The sequence below is a fragment of the Clavelina lepadiformis genome, chromosome 3, assembly GCF_947623445.1.
Source record: "Clavelina lepadiformis chromosome 3, kaClaLepa1.1, whole genome shotgun sequence".
Taxonomy (NCBI): Eukaryota; Metazoa; Chordata; class Ascidiacea; order Aplousobranchia; family Clavelinidae; genus Clavelina; species Clavelina lepadiformis.
The window spans coordinates 24662481-24674130 of NC_135242.1; the positions used below are offsets into that span (position 1 = coordinate 24662481).

Here is an 11650-nt window from a genome sequence, read left to right on the forward strand (position 1 = left end):
TGAAGAATAACTAGCGTTAATTACAGCGTTGAAAACTATTAATGCTAACACAGCTGCCCGGGTAAAAATTTCCGAACTTATTCGAGATGCTTGCGATTTACGAACAAAGCAAACCCCCAATGTAAACAAGTTACGAAATGATAGTGTGACTAAAGACAAAAATAAAAGCAAAAGCCATCTTTAAATTTATGAAAGATAAAGTTTTATGTGAAAAAAATGACGAAATATAAAAAACACTGGTTACGGTGCGTTCACGTGGAATGCGTTAAATTTGATTCATTATAACTCATTGCAACCACGACAAGGAAAAAGAAGTTCTAAGATGGATTCGAAAACAGGAGGTAAATAAAGTTTGCTTGCATCGAAACTGTTTTTGCGCTGTATTTCTAAACTGTTCTCGATAGTAGGAATTTTAAGATTAAGAATTGAAAACGTAACGTCTTAACATTTCTAGAAGTTTGCGGTTGTTTTTAGACCGAGTTTTGGGTGAAGTTTTAGGATAGTTTAAAAAAATTAGTTCTATATTAACACAAAACGTAATAAGCTTTCACATATTAACCATAACAGAAAAGCAGATGTTCGTCATATATGTTAGGTTATTTACAAAGGAAAACCAATAAATGTTTGGCGATGACAATTTTGTTAAAAAGATGTGGTCACATCAATTTATAACGTGTTCAATAAAAAACACAAGGTAGGGAGCTTTAAATTCTAAATTTACCCTCACATTCACTTGGGCAAATAATAATGGTTGATATTTGAATGGTAGATATGGGTACGCAAGTCGCAAGTATTTTCTAAGCTATCTGCCAGAAATTTTATCGCTTTAGGAAATACTCGAAGTAGCATAATTAGTTTATTCTACAGTTTTTGCATGTTCAGTTCGTATGTGTAGACCTCAAAGTGTTTTATCTTTTTTTATAGATCAGTATTTTTGATTTTGACAACACTGGTAATATTTACCTAGTGTAGCTTTTTCTGCTGTGCCTTCTGCGTACTGCTCTGTTGAATCCTGACCCGGTTTCTTGGATACTAACACCGTACAAAGGCATAGGCCTAGGCTACGGCTTGGTTGGGCCGGGCACAGCGTTGGGGTAACGGCAATAGATTACTTTTGAGGACTTCGGTAGCCTATAATGGAGACGTAATAATTTAAAGTCGAGCCACGCCCATTTTTCGTTTGAAAATTTAATATCGTACGGTACCGGTCTGCTAGGGTATTAGGCCTATTTATTTTTCGCCTTTGACTGTCCAGATCTGTCAATGCCCGGCCTAGGCTATGGAACAAATTTTGATATTAAAATGGCCATTTATTGGTGCTTAAGGTTAGAAAGTGCGGCAGTTTTTGACAAGAAACCGTGCCACGGCTTTAAGGATCCTAAGCCTAGCCTATATAGTTGTATAGTTTTGGTTTTACGGGCAGACCTTACTGCCGTGCTGATGTGCACTTATTTCTTCGTTTATTTATTACAACTGTGTACTGCCGTTAAATTTGCCTTTATACCGTCGAATTTCACTTGTTTGCTTTTGTGAATTTCTGTATGACTGCGTGTTTTGATGTGAAAGTCAAAGAGTCCATGTTTGTCTTTACGAGCTATCGTACACACATTGATGAGAGACTGAGATTGCATGCCACAGCTTGCACTGGCCTAGTGCTGTAGGGGCAGTGGCTAAAACAGCTGAACATTGACTTTTGTTACTCAATCATTTTTTCTTTAATCTGCTCTCACATCATTATATTTTTCACAATGTGATTATAGCCAACCTGGAAAGCACGACACTTTTTGATGAGCTCTCAGTGGAGCAGGATTGCTAAAATCAGGTTTGCTGCAGTGACAGGCTGAGTGCAAAATGGTGTTCTAGGCTAGGTAGGTTTTTCAGTTAACACTTGCCTAGGCTGAACAGAAAGCCTGTGGGTGTCTGAAAATGTCTCTGAAAATAGAAGAATCAGTGGAAAATGTCTCTGAAAATAGAAGAATCAGTGGTGAATCACCTGATGAAGAACCGGCACCGATCAACACGAGCCGCAATCCGAGCTTGTGGCTCAACTCTCCCAAGAACTATACAAAAGCGAAATCATCGACATAATTTTGAAAAACTTGTCTCGGATTGACTTTGAGGTTGTGAACTATGTGTGCATGCTGTATATGTACTTGTAAATCTTCCAAGTTCATCAAAGTTTTGAAACCTGTGCAGTTAAATCACCATTCCAACTATTTTAATGATCTTAACATTATCAGGGTAAAAAAGATTTCACACAAATCTTCAACACGTTAGCGAGACGACAGATTGGCAGCAGGCAACCCACCGTCGAATTCTTGTACAAGAAGAACATATTGGACATCTTAGTTGAAGGTTAGGCTGTTCATTGTTTTGAAAAAGCTTGCTAATGAAGAATTCATGTTGGTATCGTTCATTTAAAGTCGAAGAAAAGGATTTTATTTTCTCACTAAATCTCACTTAACGGCCATTGTTTTTGTGATTTTTTGGCATAAAACCAAACAGAATCATTCATAAAAGTTCCCACTTTTCCTTTCCAGATACAATGACCCAGACATTGCTTTAAACTGCGGCATTATGCTGAGGGAGTGCATCCGATATGAATCCCTCGCAAAAATTGTTTTCGAGTCTGAGAACTTTTTTAAGTTCTTCGAATACGTTGAGATGTCTACCTTTGATATTGCATCGGATGCCTTTGCCACCTTTAAGGTTAGTTTGCTTTTGCTGGAGTCGTTTTCTCAAAGTTAAATTTGTCGATCTTGTTGTAACATTGGATTAATTTTTACACAGGACCTGCTGACACGGCATAAAGTTTCCTGCTTTGAATTTTTGATTAAAAACTACGACAGAGTGTTCCCAGCTTATACCCGCTTGCTTGAGTCGGAAAATTACGTGACACGTCGTCAATCACTTAAGGTTCGTTACTTCAAAGTATCTGCCGTTTTATCTTAAAAGTTGATGTCTATGTGTTAACCTAAATTACTTCAGAAACTCCAACATATATTTCTATCAATGCTATATAGTGTTGACATGTACAAGTGTATGTATATGTATATGTGGTGCATTCTGAAATTTTGTTGGTCTTTTATTCACCAATACGATGTGTAAATGAGCTTTTTGCTTGAAAAGTTCTTTACTTTTAATATTGCCTCATACATGTAAACTGAAAATAGTGTGACAATAATTGCTGTGGAATCTTGGTGTTTGGTCTTCCACACACGACCACCTGAAGAGGTCCCAAAAATGCCCCATCACCTGGTGTTTGTGGTTCAGGGATTTGGCCGAAAGCAAAGTTGGCCCCTTTTCTCCAGTCGCCTTTCACGATAAAGATTGTCCTAAACCCTTGTTGTACTATTCTCACAAAGACTCACCTAATTTGCAATTAGGCATTACTAAGCTCATTTGTCCACCAGCATTATGTGATTGTGAAAGTGACTGGCCACATTAGTGAGATTATCAAACACAGTGATATGCATTGGGAGTGGACAATCGGGTGATTGTGGTTCAAACACTAAGCTGGTTACCGGTCAACTTAATTACATTTCAAAAGACAAGAAAAATTGTGGGGAAAATGATCCTATTAATCTAAGTCAAGTTTCTACTGTGTGTATTAGTTACAGGCTATGCTCTGCATGGGGTGTGACAATTTCTAAGCTATGGTCGTGTAAATTTATTAGTTAGCTTTGAAAAGTGCTTTCAAGTCAGTAAGTTTGAACACACACAGCAATCCTGTTGAAAAATTTATGAATGGATGTGCTTGACTTGTACGAGAAGATTTTCGGTTGATTGTAGTATTTATTTTATCCGGATTTCATTCAAACTGTCTCGGATTATTGTTACAGTAGAGCACACAGCTTTTTGAGTAAAATGACCTCATAGAACATGTTAGACATTGCATTGTTGCACGTTTAACGCTTTCACATACCAAGCCATATGAGCCAACACATCATGTGATTTCTTGCAATATCATATTTTATGTCCTCAGCTTGCTTTGCGTTGCAAGAGCAATTGCTTTCCATGTGATAATTCAATGCCTAGTTACTATGACATCATAAAGACAATTTATGGAAGTTGAAAGACATTTCTATTTGTTTTTCTGCAACAATGTTGCATTGTTGTGTCATAAAAAATTAACTCAACATGTTTATTTCATGATAATTTGTCCCCAGTTACTGGGTGAGCTACTCCTAGATCGTCACAATTACACGATTATGACGCGTTACATCAGCAAGCCCGAGAACCTCAAGATCATGATGAACAATCTTCGTGATCAGAGCCGTAACATCCAGTTTGAAGCTTTCCACGTTTCAAGGTAAGACTGATCCCATGCTTACCTGAAGCATGCCACCATGCTTAATGCAGCGGTCATGTCATTGGGTTCACCGCCTAAGGTCAATGAGCATTGGTTATGCTGATATGAGTGACCAATTCTTTTAAAATGTCAAGTTCAATTGCTGCCTTTAAAACTTGCTCCAAATTTAATTCAAAACGTGTTTAGATACGGGAAAAAGAATGGTTTAAATGGCAACTTATCTAACTTGCACTTGTGTGGTAGAATTTGTGTTGTTTTTTCTAATTTTACAATTTCCTTTTCATATTTGCATCAAGTTTCATTCAAACATTTTCATTTTCAAGGTGAAGATGAAGAGAAACTCACTCGATTCATGGTTCCCATGACGACGACCTTTCACTCATTGCAGCAGTTGTTACAAAACGCGTCGAGTAATGCGTGAGTCATCATAATGTCTACAACACTTTCCTGAATAGCACTTTCTTTAAAGAACATTACCCCATTTGTACTATCCAACTGAAAACAATCCCAAATGTATATAATACATATGAAATAAAATGTGACCCAAAATGGCGGAATAAGAAATGTTTTTGACAATGGCCCCTGGTACTTGTGCTTTTTAGCATCCCAAAATTATAGACTTCTCTTTTACAGTAAGTTGTTGCGGGCTTTTAAATTTGATATAATTGGAACTTTAGTTTATTGGGATAATGTTGTGCCAGAAAGATTCAGGTCCCGTCATTATCATTGCTGTCCACTTGGTGGTGTGGTGGACATCGAGGTATTTAAAATTGCCGTTGTAGTGATCCCAGGCGTTGATATAATGTCTCTTGTCTAAAGGTCCTGGTATATATGTAATATATACTCCTACAAATTTGTGCAAGACCATATAAAATTATTTGTCAGATTGAAAATTGTACAGATAAGCGACGACTTATGCTGTGGCTGTGAGAAATCATTGCTGAAGTGTTGTGAAGAGTTTCTCCGTAGCGAGGATAAAAATTCCAACATCATACTAACACATTTTTGTGCAGATTATTCTAAACAACAAACATTTGTTAATTCCAGGACAATGTCGTCTCACGCTGTCCGCACACTTCTCGGGGTAACAAGGGACTGTCGGGGACTCGCTTATGCTTTCAACACGAAAAGCTCGTACATGATGCTATTTGATATCATGTGAGTGACAGCGGTATGAGATGTCTATGTGATAAGTTAATGGGATGGAATTGTATTTAGTGGTTTATTTGGTTTAATTTTTTATTTCTAGATATCCGGCTTTCACCGATATTCTTCAAAAATCGATTGAACTGTGGTCACATGACCCGGATGTGACAACCCCAGTTTTGAAGGTCGGTAGAAAATCCGCTGCTTAGCGCCCTCAAGTGATCTTTGTTTCGTGCAAATATTAAAGCAAAAAATGTTTTTTGTTATTGTCAAGTGCAATGCATAGCTTTCCAGTTGTGTATCCCATTGTCCGTCTTTATTTGTTTGTGTTATCCCCAACTGCATGTCCAATCTCCATCAATATATTCGTGGCAATGTGCTTGACATCTTCATCTTTAAACAGCTTTTTTCTGAGTTGGTTTTGAAGCGAGGACAACGTTTGGACTTTGACGTCGCCTCCTCGAATGGAATATTGTTATTCAAGGAAGCCAGCAAGCTTGTCTGTGGATATGGTAGGTCAAGTGTGATCACCATTTGGGAAGTTTAAAATGATTTGATTTCAGGTGTGTAAGTTTGGTATCGCGACAATTCTAAGAATTACGGTCAGGTTTGAAATTGTTAAAAACTCAGAAGGGTGGGAGTTTGAATTGATGCGTTTCTATTGCCGAGTAAGCTTGCAAATTTGTGTACCAAGTGGTCTTGAAGATAAATTTGTTTGCTAATTTCAAAGAAAATTTCACAGGTAAGTTACAGAATTCAGTGTTAATGCGGCCAACTTTCATCTGGCAGGTAATCGTATTCTCGCAATGGGGGAGCCACCAAAAGATCAAGTATTTTCACATCGTTTGAAAGGGATGTCGCTTTGTTTCCGCTTGCTCAAGAACGCGCTTTGTGCCGGTTTGGTCAACTTTGGTGTTTTTCAACTCTACAACGACCCTACGTTGGAAGATGCTCTCAATGTATTTGTGAAGCTCGCAATGTCAACTGACAGCTCACATTTTCTAGTAAGCAAACAACAACTGTCTTCTATAAGATTTAATGACCTGGGTGTGTCTGTATTTATGGGTTGGGGTTAAGTTTGAGTTAAACTTTTTGCACATTCCCTGAGCTGTAATGTACATAATCAAACAAACAGGATTAAACACCTGAAAGTTTACAATGCATTGAAATATTTTTACCCTTTTATACCAGGACTACCCTAAGTTGAGTTCGTCGTACTACTCCCTGCTTGAAGTTGCAATGCAGGATCACATGAACTTCGTTAGTGGGCTGCCTCCATCTGTCGTATATCACTTATTGAAGACTCTCACTGATGGACTTACTGGCCTGGGTAGGTGGCCTGGTTACTTATGTGTTGATGTGTTTGTTTATTTATAAGCCAGCGAAAATATGAAAACAAAACACAAAACATGTTTGAAAGAGATCATGAAAACATTTTTTGAAAGACTTTGCTGTTGGTCTTGGTCTTGCCATACTTTTAACGTGTAGCTATTTCTTTTGGGTTCAGCTGGTCATTTAGCTTCGTGATCAACTTCACCTTCCATTATTTGTTTTTCCTTAGTTTTCAATTACGACTGGTTCGAATTTCTTGATAAAATTTTTCTTAGTTATTATGGCTAACGGGATGTGACGTATTTTTGGGCAATCCGACTGAGATATCCAAAATAATTAAGTAAATGCCAGAAAACGGTTTTTCTAAAATATGCATTTTTCACTGTCACTACTGTAGGCGGCCATTTGAAAACTTGCCAAGTACATTCTTTGTTAAGTAACAATTCCTTTACAATGACGTAACAATCACTCCATTCACTACATCACTATAAGATAGCGCTGACCCACACGGCAGATAGACCCATACTTCAGCAGTTGATGAAGTTCGGGCTTATATAATATGACGCTTGTTTCAGACACTGTGATATGCACTTGCTGTTGCAATACCTTGGACCACTTGGTCACTTATCTCTTTCGCATCGGCAACCGGGCTCCAGCGCTCTCTAACGGCGACATCACGTCTGCCGTATCCCTCAAGCGGCGACATAATGAAGTGGACCGCCAACGCGAGCAACACTTTCTTCAAATGATGATTGACAGGCCGGACATATTACAAACGGTGACGTGGCTTCAACTTTAACCGAATATTTGTCGGTTCCAGAACGTTATTGTAGTTGTTAAGATAATAACTGTCTTATTTTTCAGGCGTTGTCGACCGTGCTTCACACAATTATGTTTGAAGATTGCCGGAATCAGTGGAGCATGTCCAGGCCTTTGTTGGGTCTTATCCTGCTCAACGAAGAGGTACTGGACGCGTGGTAGCGCTATGGTGCCCAAAAAACACTTGTTGAGATTGCAACTCTCGGCCAAGTCCATGAAAGTTTTCCTAAAATGGGACAAAAAATCTAATTTGTTGCAAATTGTTGAGCTATGTTGTTGTTAGTGCAAGAACTACTAAGCCGTAGCTACATCGAGGCATTTCCTGCAGTTCTGGCGCAAAACATTTTTAAATGCTAGACTACATTTAACAACGTAGTTAACCAGGAGCGTACTAGGCATGTCTGCCTCTGATAAAATTTCCACCTTAAACTTACGAGGATAACTTCCTTCCCACAGCACATGCCGACGCTGCAGAAGACACTCTGCGAGCCCGGGGTCGAACACGGGCGGCTGAACCTCGAGTCGGTGTCGAATTGTTTTAACCAATTGATGTTTTGCGTCGATAAGAATCTTCATTCCAAGACACGGGACAGGTGCAATTTGCGTTGCTTCTTTAAGCTTGACATGAGCATGTGGTTGAATTTGCTGGTAGGATAATTGTCGGTTTAACCTGGTGTTTCAGATTTACGCAAAATCTTTCCATGTTTCGACGAGAGGTGAACGATATAATCAAAGCAGCAAGTTCAGGTCAAAACACTAGAGCTGGACTCGATTTAACCGCGAACAGTTCAAATATGATGACGTGACAAGCGCTTGTGTGACGTAATTCGCTATGCAGTAAACTGTGACTTTCCACTGTTTTGTCGTCGTTTATCGCGCATATTAACAACGCTTTCATTCGGTTAAAATTTGAGTGTGAAATATCACAAGTGACATCTCACCGCAATTACCTGTCATTATTGAGCAATCATTTTCGCCGCTAAAAATCGTTTGATTCGTCAGTTTTCCGCTGATTTCCTTTGCAATAATCTGTGCTGAATGGTGCTTGTTCTGCAGCGAGTTAAATAATGCGCCGGACAACAAACGACCGTGAAAGCGCGTTCTTTTCAAATACAACGACATAATTAATGCTTTGTTTGTTGCTTTATACAACTTGCTGTGGTCCGTACAGTAGCTTAGGCTGCTTGTTTCACTTCGTCTAATGTTCACGTGAGTGCAGAGCTTGAAATTCGGCGACATTTTGCATGAATTTTCTTGGTCTTGCCGCAGAGTGGAAATTTGTTTACTTTGGAACTGCTTGAAAAGAGGTTTAGTTTCATGTAAACACAATCATCCATCTCCAAGTGCAGTACTAATTACTTAAAACTATCACATCTAAAAGTATATGCGTCTGGTTTTGGTATATTTTGCTCATAATCATATGAAACAAAAATTTAAAAAAATTATTATGTCAAAATGTCGAAAAAGGCCAATGCAGCAAATTATACGAAAACGTTTATTTCACAAGTAAAGAATGTGCTTACTTTAATTATATCGTTTTATATTTACCGTTTATGACTTTATGGCCACAAATGTCCACTTCTAAACTTTAATAAATGATTTTGAAACGTCATGCCACGCCAGATTTAATCGTCCAATGCTGTGCTGCGGATGGGAACGAAACACCCGAAGATTCGCTTGAATCCAAACTGAACGTTTTAAACTCTTCGTATATGTTTAAAACAAGTCAACGTCTGTCAATCAAACACTGGCGGATATGACGTTTTAACTGGTAATAAAAGAGGAGAAAATTGGCCCAGATTAGGTTAATGCCTTAACAAGTGAAACGTTTGATAACATAGCGATGACGTCATATTGTTAAACACTGTGTTTATCAATGGCGGAAATTTTATTGGTGGAGTTTGTCTGGAAGACATTAATACTGGAAGGAAAAACTGGGCAAAGTCAACTCATAGCGCATATGTTCACTTCAAATCACTTTAAAACATTTCGGTGTTAGTTTTTTTAATTTTTTGCAGCGTTACAAAACTTATTGATCGCGTACCAGTGCAAGCGCATACAGAACAGCAGCAACTTACTTACATCCTTGTTATTTGAATACGCTTATCGCTGGTGTGTTACCAACATATACAAAAGTGCTATAATTACGATGATATTGTCACCACCTGCGTCAGCACAATTTTTTCTTTCCCCACGTTGAAGACAAATAATAAAATGAATGAAATCTACTTCCTTCTACTTTCTGGTGAATCCCCCAATGTGCTTCTTTTTTCTGTAAGCTCCTTGCCTGATCCAGACATCCGAAATAATGTGACATCATTTTTACTGCATGACCTTCTCCATCCTTCTCTGTTCTTATCTATTTTATGCAGTGTTCTTGCGTTTGTAACAAACACAGTAAGTAGTTTCATAGCCTCGAAGCTGAAAGCAGTGTCGATGAATCCGAGTAAAATTGTTTAAAACTTTTTTGCAGATAAACAATTCCAACCGCAGTAACATTTCTAATGACATGTTTATTAAATTTCTATCGCATAACAGTTCCAATTCCATACTGGAACTAGAAGACAGTGCGATTTATTACAGAGATAGATTTTTCAATCGTAGATCTGTTGTCAGATAACTGGTCCTGGGCTGACTTAAATAGGCCTGTTGTGAATTCAGGATATGATTGGATATGCAATACCACCATAAACATTAAAACGCATTTGTTTGCAAGCGATTTTATTTGCATAAGAATGTAACGCCATGTCAATTGCAGTAGTAGCTTTAGGGTTAGGCGAGCAAGGAGGCCGCCTCGGGCCCTCCTCCGAGAAACATCCCATGTTTGAGTATACGCGTTCTAAACGAACAAACATTGAATACGAATATTATTGTTAACTCTTCGCAGTTTTTCAGGACAGGAGTCATTCATTGGTTCATGCTAATTAGCTGTATGAACTGTATATAGAAAGTTGTGTAAAGTTGCGTTTCACGTTGCATGAGTCTTATTGTTGATTAGTCGCAGTTTTTCACAATTCATTAGTTCATGCTAATTAACTATATAAACTGTATATAGCATCGGGGAAAAATTGTGTAAATCGAACTTTCGTGTGAATTTTTCCTCTCCTGCTTTGAGGTCACTTTCTTATAGCTTGATGATTAAACGATCACGTGATTTAAAACATCATGCCAAGACGAAAACATTTGTGTTCTTTAGCAGTTTTAAATAAATAAATAAATAAATAGAATAAATAAAGAAATGAAGGGTTTAAGATCTTGAGCGCCAAAGAGCAATTTTATGCAGCGAAAAACTGAGAAGAAATAAACAAGAAAATGTTGAGCAGTTTGTTTTTTGAAAGAAAAGCAAAATTTTATGCGTTCTACAACATGTAAATTCAAAATTTCGAAGGATCATGTCCTCAGACTTACTAGGCACAAACTAGGCATAAATTGCTGCGTCTCTCCTAATTTTGTGGCCACCAAACGTAAGTGGCGCCATACTTCACCTCGCCCTCCACAAACCGAGAGATATCACTGGCCAGTTGCTTTGTTCAGTTAACTCTAATTTGGGCAAAAAGGGTTTTTACCCCCTCACTGTTATTGTTTGGTGAAAGCAAAATACAACACGCAAAGACTTTGTGAAGGTTTTTAAAACTTCCTCGTGAATTTGCTGATTTTTAGTCTTGAAATGATAAACGTAGATTTACGTCATCTGCTCTGCTTATATGACCATGACTTATACATTTGCTTCACGAAAGCAAACGTTTTGCTTCCAGGTTCACATTTTCAATCTTTACTTATGTGTAGGCTTATATCATTCAACTGGTACTCCAGCTGTCAGTATATCTGATATCTTAGTTCATTTTCGCATAGAAATATAATTGCAACTGTACATGGAAATAAATAATATGAATTTTTATTTACATTTTTTACTACTGTACCTTTTCTTCTGTTTTTAATAAGATATTGCGTATGAATGACGTCAACACTGATTGACGTTTATCGTTTTAAGAACAAGTAGCCTACTTCAAAAGAACATTGCGTTTGCCGATTGGTTACAAT

The 11650-nt window shown here is 37.9% G+C and overlaps 3 protein-coding genes across 3 annotated transcripts; all 3 read left to right on the top strand.

The window, feature by feature from the left end:
• Nucleotides 1-1787: 1787 nt before the first annotated feature.
• Nucleotides 1788-2703, top strand: LOC143449888 (calcium-binding protein 39-like). The gene is made up of 4 exons (XM_076950216.1): nt 1788-1822; nt 2003-2120; nt 2241-2355; nt 2541-2703. Exons 1-4 carry the CDS (start codon nt 1788-1790, stop codon nt 2564-2566), a joined length of 294 nt encoding a protein of 97 aa, XP_076806331.1. The 3' UTR covers nt 2567-2703.
• LOC143449889 (calcium-binding protein 39-like) lies at nt 2578-4639 on the top strand. The gene is made up of 4 exons (XM_076950217.1): nt 2578-2709; nt 2791-2916; nt 4170-4312; nt 4636-4639. The coding sequence occupies exons 1-4, from the start codon at nt 2578-2580 to the stop codon at nt 4637-4639; spliced, it is 405 nt and encodes a 134-aa protein (XP_076806332.1).
• On the top strand, nt 4172-9064 carry LOC143449050 (exportin-7-like). The gene is made up of 11 exons (XM_076949089.1): nt 4172-4312; nt 4636-4729; nt 5360-5470; nt 5562-5643; nt 5862-5970; nt 6248-6462; nt 6650-6788; nt 7366-7568; nt 7655-7753; nt 8066-8202; nt 8292-9064. Exons 2-11 carry the CDS (start codon nt 4665-4667, stop codon nt 8413-8415), a joined length of 1284 nt encoding a protein of 427 aa, XP_076805204.1. The 5' UTR covers nt 4172-4312; nt 4636-4664; the 3' UTR covers nt 8416-9064.
• Nucleotides 9065-11650: the final 2586 nt, after the last annotated feature.

Bases quoted from the DNA above. Each gene is read 5' to 3' on its own strand.
- LOC143449888 (XM_076950216.1), top strand. From the start codon at position 1,788: ATGAGCTCTCAGTGGAGCAGGATTGCTAAAATCAG. The intron at 2,121-2,240 runs GTTGTGAACTAT...TAACATTATCAG, and splicing joins TGTCTCGGATTGACTTTGAG to GGTAAAAAAGATTTCACACA. The intron at 2,356-2,540 runs GTTAGGCTGTTC...TTTCCTTTCCAG, and splicing joins ATTGGACATCTTAGTTGAAG to ATACAATGACCCAGACATTG.
- LOC143449889 (XM_076950217.1), top strand. From the start codon at position 2,578: ATGCTGAGGGAGTGCATCCGATATGAATCCCTCGCAAAAATTGTTTTC. The intron at 2,710-2,790 runs GTTAGTTTGCTT...ATTTTTACACAG, and splicing joins ATGCCTTTGCCACCTTTAAG to GACCTGCTGACACGGCATAA. The intron at 2,917-4,169 runs GTTCGTTACTTC...ATTTGTCCCCAG, and splicing joins CACGTCGTCAATCACTTAAG to TTACTGGGTGAGCTACTCCT.
- LOC143449050 (XM_076949089.1), top strand. From the start codon at position 4,665: ATGGTTCCCATGACGACGACCTTTCACTCATTGCAGCAGTTGTTACAA. The intron at 6,463-6,649 runs GTAAGCAAACAA...CTTTTATACCAG, and splicing joins CTGACAGCTCACATTTTCTA to GACTACCCTAAGTTGAGTTC. The intron at 7,754-8,065 runs GTACTGGACGCG...TCCTTCCCACAG, and splicing joins TTATCCTGCTCAACGAAGAG to CACATGCCGACGCTGCAGAA.